General features: G+C 38.2%; 1 protein-coding gene across 1 annotated transcript in view; it reads right to left on the reverse strand.

Annotated features, from left to right (window-relative positions):
* The window catches only part of PCDH15 (protocadherin related 15), a 632,895-nt gene that overhangs the window by 510,796 nt on the left and 100,035 nt on the right, over window positions 1-22,064 (reverse strand). Inside the window, exon 2 of the mRNA XM_070432784.1 lies at window positions 17,047-17,165. Coding sequence (XP_070288885.1) covers window positions 17,047-17,137 — 91 coding nt within the window. The 5' untranslated portion in view covers window positions 17,138-17,165. The remainder of the gene's footprint in view (window positions 1-17,046; window positions 17,166-22,064) is intronic.

Consider the following 22,064-nt stretch of genomic DNA (forward strand, 5'->3'; position numbering starts at 1 on the left):
TGCAATTGCAAACACAATCTGCCCACAACTAAATTCATGATGTCCCCTCTAATTGTGGTCCTTTTAAAATTTCTCTATCAGTGAATGATCCTATTCTATAACTACTTATACCCACCTATGCCTCCCATTATTCTACTCCTTCCAGGATTCCAATAAATAACACATCACATGTGTGTATGTGTCTTTCTGTGTAATTTCTTTTTAAATCTCTCAACTAGTCTCTAGATCCAGTTTCATTCCCCACACACCCCCAACACCCTCAGAGCTTAAACTACCATCGTCGCTTGATTGGACTATGCCATAGGTGTTTTTTTTAAATATATTTTTATTAATTTCAGAGAGAAAGGAAGAGACAGAAACATCAATGATGAGAGAATCATTGATCGGCTGCCTCCTGCACACCCCACACTGGGGACCAAGCCCACAACCCAGGCATGTGCCCTGATCAGGAATTGAACCATGATCGCCTGATTCAAAGGTAAATGCCCAACCACTGAGCCATGCCAGCAGGGTTATGCCATAGGTGTTTATCTTAAGTTGCTATTTTTTTTCCATCAGTCTTCACACAAAGCCTGGCTTCTCACTATAGGTAGTGATCTGGTTTAGAATAAATTGAATCATATTGTCACACCTTTTCCCCTACTTCTTCTCCCTCTTTTAAAACTCCAATATTTTCACTTAAAATTAAGACTAAAATGACTGTCATTGGCCAACAAAGGTTGGTCCCTATAGGTTTCCTCAGTAGCATCAGCACTTGATTTAAACTGCCTTTATTCACTCTTGATCACACCATGCTAAATTCTGGTCATGAAGCCTTACATATTACTTCTTCCATCTGAGATAAACTCCTTGCCCAACCTTTTTCATAGTACCTGGCATATAAAATTGACCCAATAAAAATGTGTTGAGTGAATAAATAATTAAATGAATAAGCAGTGACTAAAGCAATTAATGCATCAGACATACTACATGTGTATTAATAGAGATATAATGAAATAGGAAAAATATCTGCCAGCAACGATGCTGTGATTTATATGAAAATCCATTTCAATGCCTGAAGCAATTATGATTATGTCATAAACCAGAATAGACATAATGGACCAGGATCAGAATAGCAGTGGCAATTCATTTTATATTGTTCTTATGTCCTTACATTTTGAAGCAAAATCCATTGAGAAATAAAAAGTCAAAAGTATATAGTCAGCACTAAATGACCAAAATATATATTTATATAAAAAGTATCAGTTTTTATTTTTACCCAAGTTTATTCCTTATAAATGTCTGTTGTAACCTTCCAACCTGAAGGAGAAGATTTATGATAAAGCTTGATAAACTTATTCTAACATAAGTTCTTTTATTTATTTTAGAGTCATCTCTTCAAATAATTCCTTATGTTAAACCTGTTCAAAATGATTTCCAAACCTCAAATCTGAAAGGATGTTCACCAAATACTTAGAAAAACACACTGCTTAGTGAAGCAAGCCAGTTGGGGAAAGACAAATACCATAAGATCTCACTCACATGTGGAATCTAATGAACAAAATAAACCGATGAACAAAACAAAAACAGACGCATGGATACATGGAACAGACTGACAGCTATCAGAGCAGAGTAGGGAGGGGATACTGGATGAAAGAAGGTGAAGGAACTATATATATGACACATAGTCACCGACAGCAGTGCGGTGGATGGCCAGACGAAAGAAGGGTGTAGGGGCTGGGTGAAGGTGAATTAAGGCGGGCAGGAAAATAGGTATATCTGTAATAGTGTCAACAAAGCTAAAAAATTAAAAAAATAATAATAATGAAAATGTTGCAGAATTTCCAGAAAGAATATTTTAACTTTTTCTAGCTAGCTCATATTATTAAGTTCTGCAATAGATTTGATTGGTTAGTATAATTTGCTAATAGATTCAATGCATGTGTTGACAAACTTGGAATATATCCAGCATTATGAGAAAATTCTATTTTGCAATTCGCTGAGGTTAGAATATCATTTTTGCCTTTGTATATGCTTTTAAATTCACTTATTTCTCTGCATCTTTAATTTTTAAAAAAATATGTCACATATTTTTTAAATGCAGACTTTTTTCTCTGTTAGAGAAATATGTTTTATAATTGGGTATAGATCCAAAAAATGTCCATTTGAAATCTGGGTACAGGAATCACATAAGCATAGAATTCTAAATGAGGTCAAAGTTCACTTAATATGTTTTTAATATTCTAAGTCATTGATTTAAAAAATTATTCTTTATTTTTACTCTAGCAAAATAAGTCAGCAATCTTAAATTGTTGCATTTCATATCATAATACATGTGTCCAAAGTCAACAAGATGTAATACTATTGACACTTTCCTTTCTTAGGGAACGAGGTTGAACCCCCTCTGTTTTCAAAGGGGGTTCTAGTTATCCTTATTAGCAACTCCATCATTTGGCCAGTTGTTATGTCCATTCATTTTTTTCTACTGATGAGATAGGGCTGGTAGAAAATTTAAAATTTCAGAGTTTCTCTGCAAGTATATTTGCATAATATATCTTTTAACATTAGCATGGGCATTGTACTCCAAAATCTCTTAAAGAATTTTCAGTAAATAGAAGCTGATTTTCTTAGTCTTTAATATGTAAATTAGTCTTTAAGTGTATTTTTGTTTCTGTTTTGGAATGAAGCATTAATATTATACAATAAACAGAAACACATCATGATGTTTTCAAATGTCATTGTTTTGGGAACCTAGTGTGTCAAAAAGCATCTTTAAAGAGCATGGAAAGGGCTGCTCCTCTCAGGTTTAATGTATCTAAGAAGCTCTCAGTAATAAATACATGTTGCATGCACTGGCTCAGTGCCAGTATCAGCAGTTCACTGGACAATATTCTTTCTCGTTTTCTTTTTCTGGGACTATATCTCACTTTATATATTCAAATGAACTCCAACAGAAATAAAATTTAATAAATATTATTTGACAAAGGTCCTACATCAAATTTAAGTCTTAGAAATTTCAAGAATTGAAAATCTTTTTAAACTTCACTCTCATTGGGAAGAAAATTGAATGGCATATCCTTTAAAATGTTCCCATATGATAACAGAAGAAAGCTTTGGAGGCATTAAAATAGGAACATGTTCACTCTGGAAATTTTTATAAGAATGCGTTCTGGGAAGTCTGGTTAAGATTATCTTTTTAAAGTAGATGCATGAGTTAGAAATCTGTTTTGAAAAAAATACTCATTGTATAAATAATAAGAGTTAAGCAAAGGAGAGAGAGAGAGAAGAAACATCTGCATATCCTATATAATAAAAGAGAAACATACAAATTAACCGTCCCCCCACTATGGTCAAGCCACACCCACAAGCCATGCCCACAAGCCAATCAGGAGCGAGTATGCAAATTAACCCAACCAAGAGGCGGTGGCCACAGAGCTAGAGCGAGCAGGAGGCTTGGGTTGCCCCCGCAAATGGAGGAAGTCAAGCTTCCCGCCTGCCCTGGCCGGACATGGGCTCCCTCAAGGCTACAAAGTTTCAATTATAGAAGATAAATATATCTCAGAAGAAAAAAAGGAGAGGCTGGGAGTTTGGGACACCGGGGTGTGTGGCCAGCCTAAAAATGGCCATCAGCCCCTCACCCAGGCTGACCAGGCACAACCACACCCTGAAGGGGCTGTGGGCAGCCTGAAAACGGCCCTCAGCCCCTCACCCAGGATGGCCACACCCCCATGGGGTGAGGGTCCCCAGTGGGGGGCTTGGCCAGCCTGAAAACAGCCATAAGCCACTCACCCAGGCTGGCCAGGCACCCCAGCAGGGACCCCGACCCTGAAGGGGCTGTGGTCACCTGAAAATGACCCTCAGCCCCTCACCCACGCTGGCCAGGCACACCAGCGGGACCCACACCCTGATCTGGGACACCCTTCAGGGCAAACCAGCCAGCCCCCACCCATGCACCAGGCCTCTATCCTATATAATAAAAGGGTGATATGCAAATTGACCCTAACAGCAGAACCACTGGGAATGACTGGTCACTATGACACACACTGACCACAAGGAGGCAGACGCTCAATGTAGGAGCTGCCCCCTGGTGGTCAGTGAGCTCCCACAGAGGGAGCTCTGCTCAGCCAAAAGCCAGACTGACAGCTGCCAGCACAGTGGTGGTTGTGGGAGCCTCTCCCGCCTCTTCAACAGTGCTAAGGATGTCCGACTGCAGCTTAGGCCTGCTCCTCGCTGGCAAGTGGACATCCCCCGAGGGCTCCTGGGCTGCCAGAGGGATGTCTGACTGCCAGCTTAGGCCCAATCCCCAGGGAAGTGGGCCTAAGCCTGCAGGTGGACATCCCCTGAGGGGTCCCAGACTGCGAGAGGGCACAGGCTGGGCTGAGGGACCCCCCTTGAGTGCACAAATTTTTTTGCACCAGGCCTCTAGTTAGTAAATAAAGATTAATAAGAAGGAACTAATAAAAGTTCCTCTGTGTAAAAAAAAACTAATGAAAATTGACATAAAGTTGAAGAAGGTAAAATTAAAAAAATAAAAAGAAAGAAATATAGATACCAATGGCTACTGAGTTTGTATGCTATGCCAGATACCTTAATAAATGCAGCTGAGAAATTCACAGGCTAGATGGACAGAAAATCATAAAAAGAATTATAGTACACAGAAAGGAGTATGTGGAAGTTATAGTGATTGTTCGATTGTTCTAAGAAAATTAAAGAAAAATATTGATTAATGATGAGCAAACATTAAATCTGCCTTCAATTTGAAAACATAACTACTATAATAGGTATAATATGTACTTATCCTTTTCTATATACCAGAAAGCATGCTAAGCTATTTACATGCATAACATCAGCTAATCCTAACAGCAATCTAATAAAAAGTTGCTATTATCCTTGCTTAACTGATGGAGATCTGAGTCTTAGGTTAGATAGCTCATCAAAAATTATATATTGATTTTGCCAGGATTTGAAAAAGTTCTATCTGATTCCAAAGCTCATCCCATAGATAATCTCCCATATCCAAGAATACCAGTGCTTTATCACCTATTAATTCTCTTATGCTTTTTTTGCTTTGGCGTACACATGAAATTTATATGTGTCCCATTTAAATCTAATGTAGTTCCTCATGCATTTTCTAAGTCACTCAAACCTGTTTGATTTAAAAAATCGTTCTTGCCAGAGGAAAAGGTGGGTGAGTGGAGGTGGAAGAAGGTAAAGTGGTAGAAAGAGACTTGACTTTAGGTGGTGAGGGAATGAGGCAGTATGCAGATGATGTGGTATAGAGTTGTATACACAAATCGTGTATGGTTGCATTAACCAATGCCACCCTAATAAATTAAATTAAAATATGTTTATGACTAAGCACAACTGACATGGGCTTTAACACCCTTCTAATCTGGCAGCATAAATGCCATCCATTTAAATTCAGTTTCTCAAAATGTACAGTAGATTGATTTATACTTGCCATGCATTTTTGTCCCTTTTGCTGATATTTCATATGAAGTGGGCAATAATATTCATGAGGTTGAGAAATATATCTTTTTATGTTTTCATCCCCAGAACTTAGCATAAAACTGGCATGTAGTAGATGTTAATAATTATATATTAAAGAAATGGACATATAATCAGAAATGAGCATAGCTTGCCTCGTTCTCCTAAGGTTTCATGGATCAGTGTTTATATTATTGTACTTCATGAGTCCTATAACACTCTGTATTAAGGCTATAAAATACAGTATTTGAGAGTGTGGCAGCTGAACTAGGCTGCCTGAGCCAGGATTATTCTAGCTACATTTATTCCTTTGATGGATGCAGTTGCCCAGCCTCTCCTGATGGTCACACCAAATATATTAATAGCAAACCTTAAATCCTATATTTTTGTCTTCTCTATATCGAACACCAGCAAACTCTGTTGTCTACACCTTCAAAATACATCCACGCCAACCATTTTTACCACTGGTGTCATGAAGACCTAGTCTAAGCTATCTTTATTTTCTGCCTGGAATACCGTTAGTAAATTTCTTATTGGTCACCCTGACCTTGACCGCTGATCCTCAACACAAGGGCCAAAGCAATTTTATTAAAAATTGACTAAAATCCTTTAACTCCTCTGCCTGAAACACTGGTAGCTTTCTATGTCCTTACAGTTGCCTACAATGCCTTGTTAATCAACTTCCCCCATAACCTCTCTGATCCTATCTCTTCTCCCTCTCTCCCTCAATCAGCTCAACATTTCAACATTTGCTTCTGATTGTGTTCTTCGAACACACTATATATACCATGGAATATTTCTGGGCCATAAAAAGGAATGAAATTTTACCATTTGCGACAGCATGGATGAACCTAGAGGGTATTATGTTCAGTGAAATATCAGTCAGAAGAATACAAATGCCATATGATTTCACTTTTATGTGGAATCTAAAGAACAATATATACAAACAAAATTGAAACAGACTCAGCGATAACTATGTATGATGCCAGTTGGGTCCTGAAAGTATCAGGGGGAACACTATGTAAGGTATATGATTTCTAACCACTATGCTACACACCTAAAACCAATACAAAATAATATTAAAAGTAAACTGTCATTTACAAAATTAAAACAAAACAAAATAAGAAGGACCACCAGCCACGTCCTCATCTCAAGGACTTTTTAGTCACTGTGTGCTCTGTTTTTGAAGCTCATCCATAGGAATCTCCATGGCTTTGTCCCTCATTGTTTTCAAAACTTTACGCAAAGAGTATCTTCTAAGCATGTCCTTCCCACATTATCCTTTATAATTATATTTTCCTATGTATTTCTTCTACCTTTTACCTGAGTATAGTTAGTAATACTGTATTGTAAACTTGAAATTTGCTAAGAGATTGGATCTTACATGTGCTCGCCACACTAAAGAATGGTAACTATGTGAGGAGATGGATGTGTTAATGTATTCACCTTATAAGTGAAAATAAATTTGTATTCTTTGACAACCACTACTCATTTAATTTTTTTTCTCTCTTTATTAAGGTATTATATATGTGTCCTTATCCCCCCATCACCCCCCTACCCCTCACTCATGCCCTCACCCCCCTGGTGTCTGTGTTCATGGGTTAGACTTATATGCATGCATACAAGTCCTTTGGTTGATCTTTCCCCCTTACCCCACCCTCCCCCACCTTCCCTCTGAGGTTTGACGGTCTGATCGATGCTTCTCTGTCTCTGGATCTGTTTTTGTTCATCAGTTTATGTTGTTCATTATATTCCATAAATGAGTAAGATCATGCGATATTTATCTTTCTCTGACTGGCTTATTTCGCTTAGCATAATACTCATTTAATTTTGATTGGGTGCCATTAGCAACAATATCAAAAGATAATGAATTAGTTAATATCAAAGAGTAAGCAGAATTTGAGGGACATCTGGAAGGAAAGGTTAAGATTTTGCTGTTATTGGTTATTGCATGTGGAGCTAAAGGAGTGGGTGGCTGCCACCGGGCTGGTGGGTCACAGAAACATGTCGGTCAGCTGAGCACTCCCACGACGGGAGTCCACTGACCACCAGGGGGCAGCTCCTGCATTGAGCGTCTTCCCCCTGGTGGTCAGTGTGTGTCATAGCAACCAGTCAACTGGTTGTTCGGTAGTAACAGTCGCTTAGGCTTTTATATATATAGATAATATATATGAAAGAATTATTTAATAAGTGCTAAATAGACATTAGTGGTTATTATAAAGAGACTAGAGGCCTGTTGCATGAAGAGATTCGTGCAATAGGCCTTCCTTTCCCCTGGCTGCTGGCACCGGTTTTCCTCCAGCACCCGGCACCAGGCCTTTGCTCTGGCCGGGCTCTGGCCAGAGCTGGCCCTGGGGCCATGAGGCTTCGCTGCACCAGCTCTAGGGCCGTGAGGCTGCGCTCCACTGCTTGGAGCCTATGTATGCAAATTAACCACCATCTTTGTTAGGTTAATTTGCATACTCTCCTCATTGGCTGGTTAGCATAGCGAAGGTATGATCAATTTACATGTTTTTCTATTATTACGTAAGATACTGTTTACACATAAAATGAACAGTGGTATTATTCGTCATTTTAAGAAACTTTTAGAACATGTCAGAATAAAGCATAAGCAATATACTGTATATACAAATAAATAATAATAGTATGTAGTAAGGCATTAAATACAATCAATTGCAAAAACTGAGTACCACAAACAATAAAATAACAGCTTCTAATGGTGTGATGCGAAGAGAGAGACAGATAGAAACAGAGACAGCGGCAAAGTCAGAGAGACAGGGACAGAGAGATGGAGACAGAGAAAGAGATAAGATTGCTGTTAGCTGGAGTTCTGTGAAAGAGATAAGCTTATAAGTGAGTTTCAGCTAGATGATGATCCCAATCAAGTACTTGTTTTGTTATCTTTGGTATTTAATATTGAACCTTCCCTAGATGAATAATAAAATATCATGTACAATCCTCAAAGCTGCACAGAACAACAATTCAGTATTCTTCAGTGATTTTGAAATTTCCACATTTTTAAGTTTCTTAACTTGAAAAATCAAAATTCATCCTGCAAACATTTTTGAATATCTTTACCTCAAATTCTTTATCAGATTTTCCATGTGTATTATCCCAAAGCACATACATTATACCTAATTTGATTATTCCATAGATCACACTGTATTGATTATCTCTTTCATTATTATACATGAATTAAAGGATTGCCTCAATTTTGCTTCTCTAATGTTTTTCCCAGAGTTGGTATTTAATAAAGTGTTAACTAAATAAATCTATAAAAAAATAAAAACGGACTGAAGAAAAAGTAGTGATATATGCAGTGGATATATAGTTAGATGAATGCACTGTGTAAGGAAATTCAGAAGGAACAGAAAATGACCAAGACCAGGGCTTAATAATGGAAAATATCCATATTTCTTCATTATAAAATATAGCTCTTTTTGGAAATATAAACAAAAGTGGGGCAATTTTGAACTCACAGAATAGCAAAAGGTAGACTATCTACCAGAAAGATGGAGAAGTCTGACATAAATATAATCAGAAAAAGTCAGTCTCTGAGAAAAAGTTGCAGAAAGATAGATCAATAATGCTGTTTGCTGAAATGCTAGAAAATTATAGGATTTGCCCAAGAAAGTAGTCATTGGAGGCCTTAGAGAGTGCAGTTTTAGTGGAGGTGTGAAAAAAAACCACACAAAATTGCAGAGCTTAAGGAAATTGAAGAAAAAGTGGTGTTAACAGATATAGAGATTTGACAAGAAAGGACCCAACAAAGGAAAGCCACTCTATTTTGAGTTGTCTGAGTCATTAAAAACTCAGACCAAGCAAGATTACAATTACATTTTGCCCAAATTCAATTTCTATTAAAAAACAGTTAAAATCAGTTCTGTCTTTCAACACGGTTAGGGTGTGAGCCATTTATTTTATAGTGGGTTCAAATTTTCCAGTTTGTCAAAACCATGAAGGGAGTCATCCATATTGCCATTTATCATTAATTTTATCTGAATTGCTTGGGCACTGAATTAGACCTTTTACTTCTTTTCTCTGCCTTAATAGGACAAATGATAGTATTCAAAGTCTCAATATTATGCTATTCTGTAACACTGGGGGGAAGAAAAAGAAAAAGTGTGTGTGTGTGTGTGTGTGTGTTTGCAGAGAGAGAATCCTCTAAGTACAATAATGGATCTTCTGATTATCAGAGTGTTGTTGTGTTGGGTTTTTTTTTCTGGCCCTTTAGCTCTCTGTCCTTGCATGATATATTGATAGGTTTTAATTGAGCCTAACTAGAGTATAAAAAAACTATTGAGGTAATCATTTTAGGTACAAGGTCAGACCTTAGACAAGTCATAGAGTTCATGTTTTTAAAGTTGCTTAGTGGGAAATTGTTGCTGCAGGAAGAAAGACATGCTTTCCAACATTTGCTCTAAAACTAAATTCATATTAGGGGTAGAAGGATCCACAAGATCACTAACCTTAAAAGAGGAGACAAGACATGCAAGTATGGGGAAGCCTTACATAGAGTATTCATTCAAGATATCATCTAAAAATGAAATTTAGTTTACAAAAGTTGTATTGAAGTATTGAGAATAACAATGCTCTGTTTGTATCATCCTACTATAGATGTCACATAATAATGTAATCTACTTAATGTATATGAATCTAATAGTTTATAAAGCTTAATAAAAGACAAATTTTTAGGATTTTAAGTCTGCTTATAGCAAAAACAACAAAGGTACTATTTTAAAAAAAAAATATATATATATATATTATTGATTTTTTACAGAGAGGAAGGGAGAGGGATAGAGAGTTAGAAACATTGATGAGAAAGAAACATTGATCAGCTGCCTCCTGCACACTCCCTACTGAGGATGTGCCCACAACCAAGGTATATGCCCTTGACTGGAATCGAACCTGGGACTCATGAGTCCGCAGGCTGACACTCTATCCCCTGAGCCAAACTGGTTAGGGCAGCAAAGGTACTCTCAAAACTTGAATTTAACTTATCAGAATAAAAACATAGTAAATACATGCTATAAGATAGAATAAGTGAAAGGTGTAAACAAGGACAGATGTCTATAATTATATACAAATTTTGAATAACAACATATGCTATGCATGGTTTTACTTTTGTCTAAAATGTGTAATATCTATGTACTATATAAGTGTATCTGCCTGAGTTCATGTACATTTGTTATATTTCTTCCTAAATGTATGTTGCCATAAGAAATCATATTTAAATGAGGAATTAAGCTTCAAAGACAACCATATTTGCTGAAAATTAATTAGGTATAGTCTCCAATAATTATCTTTAATTACAATTGAAATAGTATAAATAAATGATTTCATTGTACTATGTTCAGAGAAAGATCATGTTAAGAGGAGGAAGATACAGAATTAAGTTTAGAAATAACAAACTCAAAGAAAAAGAAATTTTAAAAGATATCCAGCATGATCTGGGTGAATCAATGAGTATCCCACGATTAGAATATACAGTCCATGAGGCAGAGGTACTGCAGTAGCAGAGCCCCAGGTAACATTCTATAATAGTCGAGCAACATGAGTTATGGTGATCATTTAATTATTCTTTTTTTTTTTTTTTTTTTTATTGATTTTTTACAGAGAGGAAGGGAGAGAGACAGATAGCCAGAAACATCGATGGGAGAGAAACATCGATCAGCCGCCTCCTGCACATCTCCCACTGGGGATGTGCCCGCAACCCAGGTACATGCCCTTGACCGGAATCGAACCCGGGACCCTCCAGTCCGCAGGCTGACGCTCTATCCACCGAGCCAAACCGGTTTCGGCCATTTAATTATTCTTGCAGAGCTATTCAGTTTACTTAACCAGCTCTTATTAAAGCATCTAAAGGGGGAAACATCTTGCTCAGACACACAAGCACTTCAGCTACATTTTTCTGATAATTCTGTTATCTACACTATAATTTATATGCCATTCTCCCCTAATTCCAGGCTAATTTGTGGAAGCCACTGGTACTCTACATCATGACCACTGGATGCACTGATAAAAATGACGTTTGCAGTTTTTAGTGTCAGAAACTTAGCATCAGACTTTAGAACTTGGTTATAGCCTTGATTGATGGACATGTCAATCTCAGTACTGACCTTCCGTGGATTATGTAACAATAAGCATGAAAATGAACCTGAAAATGTTCCCCGAAGTTCACTGTACGTTTCATTTGAATCAGTAAGCTTTCCAAGAAAAGGATAAAGTCATTTACAGTTGTAGGTATAAAATTTAATTTAACAAAGTTAAGTCTTCAAATTGCTTGGTAAATTTGGAGAGATATAAAGAAAGAATAAGCATATACTGTTCAGGAACACAAAATACCCATTTATAAATCAATATATAAATGTATGAAAAAGAAGTATAATTATTTATAAGTAATGAGGGTCATAGTAGCAATAAAAATAGGTTTTAGTAACCATTGGCCATATATGTCAGATGCTGTGCTAAACTGTGTAAAATTGAGTTTCAGAGTTACTAGTTTATAGGGCACTGAGCCTCAGGAAATGTTGGGACTCTATGAGATTATAACTTGGGTCTCTTCATGTAGTTGTTCTGCTTGTACACTACATAAGGGTTCTAGTCACACCAGAGATATATACTGATTTATTCAATAGCTCAAGGGAAGGACAGAAGATTTTTGGTTTCCAGGCTAAACACTCAATCAGCCAGGGAGAACCCTTCCCTTAAAAGGTCATGTGGCATGCATGATTTGTATACACTTAGGAAAAAAAAAACCCTGCAACCCCCCCACCCCCCCGCAACACATACACATACACATACACACTCATTGTGTATACACCTTGCTAACATTTGGTTCAAACGTAGTCATACTATTGTAACATATAGTTATTATTTTTAACAAACACATTTCCTATCTGATTATGGTAGTGATACATGTTTTAAAAGGATTTAATCTGAACAATTTAAAATGCAGAAGAAATAATAACACATACCCATTACCCATAATCATTTTCCCTTTTTTCCCTCTCTCTTTCCTTTTCATCATTTATTATGAACTCAAAATCAAAACAAAATAAACAAAAACACAAACTCTGTGCACAACTTAGTTAATTTACCTCATTGTGAATCATAGTATTTGTAAGAACAAATAATATTTTATATAATAAAACCCTAATATGCAAATCGACCAAACAGCAGAACAACCAGTCGCTATGACACACACTGACCAGCAGGGGGCAGACGCTCAATGCAGGAGCTGCTCCCTAGTGGTCAGTGCACTCCCACAGGGAGAGTGTTGCTCAGCCAGAAGCCGGGCTCACAGCTGGCGAGCGCAGTGGTACTGATGGGAGCCTCCCTGCCTCCACTGCAGATGGGCAGTAAGGAGCGAGTGGTTCCAGGTGGACATCCCTTGAGGGGTCCCGGACTGCGAGAGGGCGCAGGCCCAGCTGAGGGACCCTCCACCCCCGGTGCATGAATGTCCTGCACTGGGCCTCTAGTGTTTTATAGATGTTTTGCCCACACAACACAAAATTCAGCAGATGGTCCTGCTTCCTCTGTTTCCCATGACACCGCCTTTTAAGGCTCTCCTCACTCAATTTGGGATCAAGAAACATATTTCCATTCAAACAAAATGGTCATTATTGGTAATGCATTGAAGTATAGATAAAATATCAATCTTAATGCTCTGTTGAGGGGAGGGAGACCGTAAACTACAAATCTATTAGGTTCTCTAAGTTTCTGTCAATTAGCTAAATTATTACTTTTTAATTTAATTTAATATAATGCTACAAATTTTATTTTCGAATCTAAAAGCTTATCCCAGCAATTAGAATGAAAAATATAAAATGATTTAAAACCTAGCCAAAGTTTTCATGTGAAGTTTTTGTTATAAAACATTGAAATAATTATATAATATGTTTTTCTTTGAAACAGTTTCACATATTTGTCTAAAACTAGAATATTCCATTTCAGTAAAAGTATTTATGAAATAAAACTTTATATTTGTTTGTCCTTCCAATTCTTCTATGCTGGAGAATATAAATAGGAAAGCATAAGGATGCTGTTCTTAATTAAAAATCCAGAAGAATCCCATCATTTAATTTAAGAAAACCCACGATTGTTATACTAATAGCCTTAGTGTATTTTAACATTTTCTCTTTCATGTTTTTCTATGTAAAGCTCTTAACTCTGTATATAAATCAGATGCAAATTATCAAAATGGGCTAACCCAACCAGTGGATTATCTATGGCAAGGTGTTTTTATTTTTACTTTTCCTTGTATCTATCATGATTTTGACTATTACCATTATCTTCCTTCAATCTATCCATGTACTTGCATTCCCAAGCACTTGGACAAAAAACAAACAAAAAACGAAAAAAAAAACAACTGTTCAAGAAATTCATATCACATATTCCAGTCAAGTGTTATTATTTTGTGTGTTAGCCATACTTTGCCTAGTACTGATTTCATTCCTGCATAGTGTGGTCTCACAATTTTATTTCATTTTTATTTTTATATATTTTATTGATTGTTTACAGGGAGGAAGGGAAAGGGATAGAGAGTTAGAAACATCGATGAGAGAGAAACATCAATCAGCTGCCTCCTGCACACTCCCCACTGGGAATGTGCCCGCAACTAAGGTACATGCCCTTGACTGGAATCGAACCTGGGACCCTCAGTCCCCAGGCCGACGCTCTATCCACTGAGCCAAACTGATTAGGGCATGGACTCACAATTTTATTTATTATTTTTTTATTTTTTTTTTATTTTTTTAATTTTATTGATTTTTTACAGAGAGGAAGGGAGAGAGATAGAGAGTTAGAAACATCAATGAGAGAGAAACATCGATCAGCTGCCTCCTGCACACCTTCTACTAGGGATGTGACTGCAACCAAGGTACATGCCCTTGACCAGAATCGAACCTGGGACCTTTCAGTCCGCAGGCCGATGCTCTATCCACTGAGCCAAACCGGTTACGGCTGGACTCACAATTTTATATGATTTATTTGAAAAAGTGGTAACTATGAAAACCATTTTCCTGTCCCAATCCCAAATTGAGGGAGGCCAGAGAGAGGTAAAGACCTGGGGAGAACTAAAGGGATAGAACCATTACTGGCTTTGGGGGCACCCTGGAAGATGCTAGTATGGAATGCCGAAAGGCATATGAAGTTAAGAAGTTTTATAACAAAGCACCACACAACATTTCTGTTGGCCTGCCATAGCTCCTCTCCCTTCAGTCTTTCTAAGTATTGAGTCACGTGCCCCCAGGAGAAACCTGGGAAGGCTTTCTAGCCATGGCTATAAAGAAGTCATCCATGAGAGCAGTGCTTTATGGGGCAGCCTTCCTACAGACTACCAATTAGCAGGTGTGAAGTTCCACTCTGCTCAGAGAGTAGATTATGTGATGGCCAACAGTGCCCTGAGAATCTTGTTTGGGAGGCTACGCAAGCGCATTTAGAAAGACCAAGGGCTTTGATGGGATTATTAAGAAACCCAATCTATAGCATTACAGGCTCAACTGGTAGTGATTTCCTCTGATAGCCTAAATTACATTTCTAAGAAGTACAGGGCTTACAAGGTCTAATGTTAGCAACGACACTGAATTCTCCCCTGTTTGCGCCACGTGACCACGAAATATAAATAGAAAATAGAATGTCTGATAAGATAAAGAGATATCAACACACTAATTTGTCATATATTCCTGGGCACAATTTTAAATGCACTATTTAAATATAAAGGCATGCTCTTTTAAGTTGCACTGATTTTTAATTTTGTTTAAAAGTAGTGGTTACATTATTTATTTTATTAGTACATTTTTAGATGTGTGGTTAGGCTGGAGATTCACAATCTCCATAAATAGCATTGGCATGAATTTTAAATTCAGATGCACTTGAAGTAAACACTGTGCTAATTAGCGAACTTTTCAGGGGAACAGGCTGTTGACTTTATGAAAATAGTTGCTATTGTGAACTGTTCTGCGAATCCCCAAAGAGGCATATTTTTTCTAACTAGGGAGGACTGAGAATATCTTAATATGTGCACATTTGAACACTGTTTGGGATAAAGCAAAATTAATTCATTGACCAATAGATCATTCAATTTAACCAAGCAAAGCATAAATACAATTCACAATCTCTGATGCCACTAGGAGCAATTAGTTAACGGGGCAATAAAGATGAGGAGATGCTTATGTTGGACATGAGCAGAGCAAGTACCATGGGCCAGGTACAGAAACTCACCAGGGCAGGAAGCCTAGCAAGGGGCAAAACTGAGAAAACAAGAACCTCACCCCCAGGGTAACCTTTCCTCCCCAAGCATATCACTAGTCAGGTGGTTTAGGCGCCCCCCGCCCCCAGCCCCGACCTTTTTCTCCATAAAGATAACATCTAGGCCTCAGTTATATTTCATTTTCATTGGCCTTAAAATCTTTTCTGCATTGATAAAAAGAACCAAGATCCCAGTCAGTAACCCCAATTGGTAACAGTTATTTGCCTGTGTACTCTGAATGTTAAACAAATGTTGGGTAAGAACAATAAAAATAAAAAAAATAAAAGGACAAAACTCTTTTTTTTCTTAAATAGCAAATCCTAGGGTGAGGAGCTCCCCCTCCCCCCCTTTTTTTTCTTTTTCTTTTTTCTATTAAACTTAACATTATATATATCCTAACTCTCATTATATAGTATTCTAAGACAGATTCCTTCAATATTGAAATATCTAAGATAGGCGTATTTGGGCCACTGTAGACATAATGTGTTAAATAGTTTCTAAGGAGTTTGATGGCAAGTATACCTTTCTAAAGTGACTAACTCACTATTAGGAAACGACATACAACGCCTCATGTCAAGTCGTTTATATTTTTACTCTTTCCCAATAAAAAAGTGGGGAATGAACGAATACAAAACAGTTAACGTGCTAACACTAAAATCACTAATGACATCTACTTTTGACCCTATTTGGGATCTTTTATTATAGGAAATTCTGGTATCTTTTTAAAAAAATATATATTTTTATTGATTTCAAAAGGGAAGGGAGAGGGAGAGAGATAGAAACATCAATGATAAGATAAAATAACTGATTACCTGCCTCCTTCATGCCCCCTACTGGGGAATCAAGCCTCAAACCTGGGCATGTGCCCTTGACTGGAATCGAACCTGGGACCCTTCAGTCTGTAGGCTGATGCTCTATCCACTGAACAAAACCAGCTAGGGCTAGTATCTTTTCTGTTGTTAAGTTTTCTCTAAGGTCACTATACTTGTGTTAGTTCAAGGGTCGGTAAGTAGGATTTACTTATTTATTTACTTTTAGTTTTCTTTGATAGCCACTAAGAATTTGCTCAGTGAGAATTAGTAACTGTTCAAATAGAGGCCTTGCATTGGATTTTGTATCATACTGCAATCCTTATTAAGAAACAAAGTGCATTGGAAGCCCCTTCTGTAGGATTATTTTAATTAAGGCAAATTATTACACAGAGCTACTAACCTTTGACAATGAACTACAAATTAGCATTCTTCATTTCTGTGGTGTGTTTCATTTACCATTTAACCACAGAAACCCTGACTAGCTATAAAGGTCAGACTAAAAGCAGCTTTACTTACCATCTTCATACTGGCCAAAGCAGATTCCGAAGAAAGAACCAAGGATGATCCCCGAAGCTAACCATTTCCAGAGATAAAACTGTGTTAACATCTTCTGTCAAGTTCCACTCAAGGCTGATCTGAAATAACAAAAGGGAAGAAGAAACATTTGACAAGTTCATCAATCTGTTATAGGTAAACATGACTGTCACAGCACAGAAGAGTCTTAATGACTTCATAGCTAATTACCTGTGCCACACTATCCATTAACCAAGTTACACACTTGTTTAATGTGCTGGAACTCTTTATCCACATGAATTTGCAGACAAGTAATCTCTAAGGAAAGCCATCTCCTCTGTTTCTTACTTTGTAAGCAAGTCAGTTGAGAATTTAACACATGGATAATATCAGAACCACACTTTCTTTAAAATTGAATCAAATGGTTAATCAGTTTAAGTTATTAAACTTGTCTGTAGCATAATTCAATCATACAGTGTAAGTTGTTCTGCAACATTTAAGATGGTAAACCAGTTGTTAGTATCGTACACGAACATTTTATTGGGCATATGTGTTACACAATTAAAGTAGAAAAAACCCATTATTAAAATGCTAATTCTTTTTAGTATACTTAACATGCTAGGAGATTGACTTAACTATGTCAAGTAAGACTAAGAATAAACCATCAATTTTTACCACATCTGTCTTTTGAAGTACTTGGGTGAATTTCGTTTTACTTCCTTTGTTCTCCTTTGCAACCTCTCAGTAAATGAAGAAAATGAATGGGTTATCAGTGGCCAGTGAACAGACTAGTAAGTCTTATTGAGAGAATGATCTGCTCCGTTTTTTGGTAAATTGAAGAATTTGTTCACACAAAATTGCTCAAAATGGCCTTGTTAATAAGGAGATAGAAGAGGGGTAGGAACTCTGTTAGCCTAACTCAGCAGTTCCAAACTCCAATGTCTACAGCGAACAGGAAGACAAAAGAGAAGAGTGAATGAGCCTAAGGGGACAACAGGATGGTGAAGGCTGTGAGAAATTGCAGAGTGCAGGGTTTGTGTGAATGACCAGCTGGTGCTCAGCCTCTGTCAATGCTTTTCATGTGGGAATGAACACCAGTGTTGCCAGGTCTTCTGCTTTTCCAGAAGATGGTAGAAATACAAATTTAAATGTGAGGTTGCTCAGTGTTTAGATGGTTGTCCAATCCTCTTTATAAACTAAATGTTTCTGGCAGGCCATATTGTTCTCTGAGTCCCTTCAGTTTATGACTCCTGTCCAGGATTCGCTCTCCTATACTAGTTGTGGATAACGTTCATTAGAATGCACCGAGAAAATATTTTCATTCTGCTTTTACATGCATTTTATTTCATTCATCATTGGGGTTTTAAGACCTAGCTTGTTTGGCTCAGTGGATAGAGCATTGTACCGTAGATTGAAGGGTCCCGGGTTCAATTCAATTCTGGTCAAAGGTTCTCTCTCTCTCTCTCTCTCTCTCTCTCTCTCTGTCTCTCTCTCCCTTCCACTCTACATAAAAGGTCAATGAGTCAATGGAAAAATATAGTCATGTGAGCATTGACAAAATAAAAATTAATAAAAATAACACCTTCGTTTTACCTGACCCTCATACTGGTTTTCACTCTAACTGGTAAAGGGCTGAGTCTCTGCTTTTATAACTTCTAGGCACAGTTAGCACAAAGAACAGCCCATATTTAGATATTAAAAGAATATAACAATCCAAGCTTACTTGAAAGTAAAATAAAAATAAAATAGATCAATGTTACTAGTTGTTTGAGTCAGTGAATTAGAGTAAAGCTTCTTTTTAAATTCAAGTTCTTCAGCTTAACTATTATATGACTTTGAGCAAATTAAATAGCATTTATGTCTCATTTTCCTCATTATTCCGATGGAGATAACATAGTACCTACCTCATAAGTTTTTTTCGAGGATTAAATAAGTAAATGGCTATAACTACATGCTCAGAAGAGTGACTCAAACAAAGTGAGCACTCCATAAGCTTACTATGAGAATTTTTTAAAATATATTTTATTGATTTTTTACAGAGAGGAAGGGAGAGAGATAGAGAGTCAGAAACATCAATCAGCTGCCTCCTGCACATCTCCTACTGAGGATGTGCCCACAACCCAGGTACATGCCCTTGACCGGAATCGAACCTGGGACCTTTCAGTCCACAGGCCGACGCTCTATCCACTGAGCCAAACCGGTTTCGGCTACTATGAGGATTTTTGACTTATCATGTATGAACTCTTGAAAGTGCTTTAACATATATTTTCTAATCTGTCTGTAGAATAGCCTCTGAGGTTGATATAACTCCATTCTGTGGTGGAAACATCACATTCCCTGGCTCAAGATTACAAACTGGTGTGTGACTAAAGAAGGGGTGCAGTTTACAAGGCTGATACCTCTGTTCAGTTCATTACAGAAAAGGATAGAAAACTTCTAAGAGAATAGGTGACTCAGAAGGCTTCAAGGGTTAAGGAAGTCTTGTAAAGTCTGCTGTATTGCTTCCCTGTATCTTAAGGGAGGGATATGGCATTCCTCTTTCCAAACCAAGAATATACTAAGTTTATACAAATAATGACTTCAAATCCTTTTTTTAAATGTAAAAATATGAATAAACAGACTATAGTATTTAAAATAAAAACAAACAAACAAAGAGAAAACACTTAAAGAACAATTATTCTAAAAAATTAAAGGAAAAGCAATATCTTACCAAATGATAAGAGAACAAAGTGTGTTACTTTGTGGGTTTTTAGACTATCAACTTGATTTCCTAACTTATCAATTTTGAACTTCACACCATTTATGTTCCCTACTAGATAAAGCTGATGCTCATTTCTCTGGCATTCAGCATTCTCAGAAATTCATTTATTCAATAAGCATTTATGGAGAGTCTCTGAGGTACCACTCACTCTTCTAGGTCATGAATCTTACATACTAGCAACATGAAGAAAGATAAACAATAAACAATCAAGCTATATAACCTGTTAAAGGTAATAAGTGCCATGAAAATAGCTGCTTGCATTTTTTAAACTTTATACTGCCACTTCACACTTAATTATCATTGAGAAATTAAGATTATAACCAAACCAGAATGCTTTCTCATAACCTAATTAAAATTTTTCACAAGAAGAACATATCTATTCCTGCAACTCTAGCTGAAAGCACCTTCAAAGACATCCACTGCCAGAATACAGATTGCTCTTCACTCCTTGGAAGGAGACTAAGGAACACACAATGTTCTGCCCTTGACATGGTTATCCATGCTCCCTGCATCTGGATTGGTTGCAGTGACACATGGCAAAGGCAGCCAAGGTTGACATCATGGCAGTTTTCCCTCTGGCACATTTTTGACAATGTCATCATTTTAAAATTTTTTTTTAAAGAATGTCTCTGACTGCTATGTGGCTAACCACTAACTTCTTTGATATATCAAAGTTTGGAGCCCACTGCCAACACTGTGAGGAGAAATCCCAAATCAATACCATGTCAGGAAGCAAGCTGGAATCTCTCAGGGAAGTGAGAGCTATACATATGCATCTGCCCTTCAACAATCTGTTCACTCAAACTCTGGTACTTCTCATTTCTAACATCTAGACCAGGAGTGGGCAAACTTTTTGACTCGAGGGCCACAATGGGTTCTTAAACTGGACTGGAGGGCCAGAACAAAAGCTAGGATTGAGTGTTTGTGTGAACTAATATAAATTCAAAGTAAACATCATTACATAAAAGGGTACGGTCTTTTTTTTTTTTAGTTTTATTCATTTCAAACAGGCCGGATCCAGCCCTCGGGCCATAGTTTGCCCATGGCTGATCTAGACAGAGCTATAAAAAATTGTGCCTGGGCGGTGTGGCTCAGTGGTTGAACCAGGAGGTCATGGTTCAATTCCTGGTCACAGCACATGCCTGGGTTCAGGGCTCCAGTGTGAGGCATGCAGGAGGCATCTGATTAGTGATTCTCTCTCAACACTGATGTTTCTATCTCTCTTTATCTCTGAAATTATATATATATATATATATATATTTGCCTTCTAATAAAAGAGAAACATGCAAATTGACTACACCTACGCTATGCCCCAAGCCATGCCCACCAGCCAATCAGAGCGACTATATGCAAATTAACCCAACCAAGATGGCGGCCAGCAGCCACAGAGTGAGAGTAAGCAGGAGGCTTCGTTGCCCCAGCCATGGAGGAAGCCAAGTTTCCGTCTGCCCTGGCGGGCTGTGGCCTCCGCTCAAGGCAACAAAGTTTCAATTATAGAAGTTAAATAAATCCCAGATACCTGCTTCCAGCCAGCCTGCACTGGGAGCTTGGGTGGCTGGGGGCCGTGGCCAGCCTGAAAACAGCCATAAGCCCCTCACCCAGGATGGCCACACCCTCATGGGGTGAGGGTCCCCGCTGGGGGGCTTGGCAAGCTTGCAAACAGCCATCTGCTACTCACCCAGGATGGTCACACCCTCATGAGGTGAGGGTCCCTGCTGGGGGGCTTGGCCAGCCTGCAAACAGCCATCAGCCGCACACCCAGACTGGCCAGGCAACCCAGCAGGGCCCCCCACTCTGAAGGGGGTGTGGCCAGCCTGAAAACAGCCATCAGCTCCTCACCCAGGCTGGCCAGGCACCCCAGCAGGGATCTCCACAGTGAAGGGGGTGTGGCCAGCCTGAAAACAGCCATCAGCTCCTCACCCAGGCTGGTCAGGCACTACAGTAGGGACGTCCATTCTGAAGGGGATGCGGCCAGACTGCAAACACCCATCAGCCCCTCACCCAGGCTGGCCAGGCACCCCAGCTGGACCTCCACCCTGATCCGGGACACCCTTCAGGGCAAACCAGCCGGCCCCCACCAGTGCACCAGTCCTCTATCCTATATAATAAAATGGTAATATGCAAATTGACCCTAACAGAAGAACGACTGGGAATGACTGGTCACTATGAAACACACTGACCACCAGGGAGCAGATGCTCAATGCAGGAGTTTCCCCCTGGTGATCAGTGCACTCCCACAGGGGGAGCTATGCTCAGCCAC

The sequence above is a fragment of the Myotis yumanensis genome, unplaced genomic scaffold (genome assembly GCF_028538775.1).
Source record: "Myotis yumanensis isolate MYYU_CA2020_CCGP unplaced genomic scaffold, mMyoYum1.0.hap1 SCAF_13, whole genome shotgun sequence".
NCBI lineage: Eukaryota > Metazoa > Chordata > Mammalia > Chiroptera > Vespertilionidae > Myotis > Myotis yumanensis.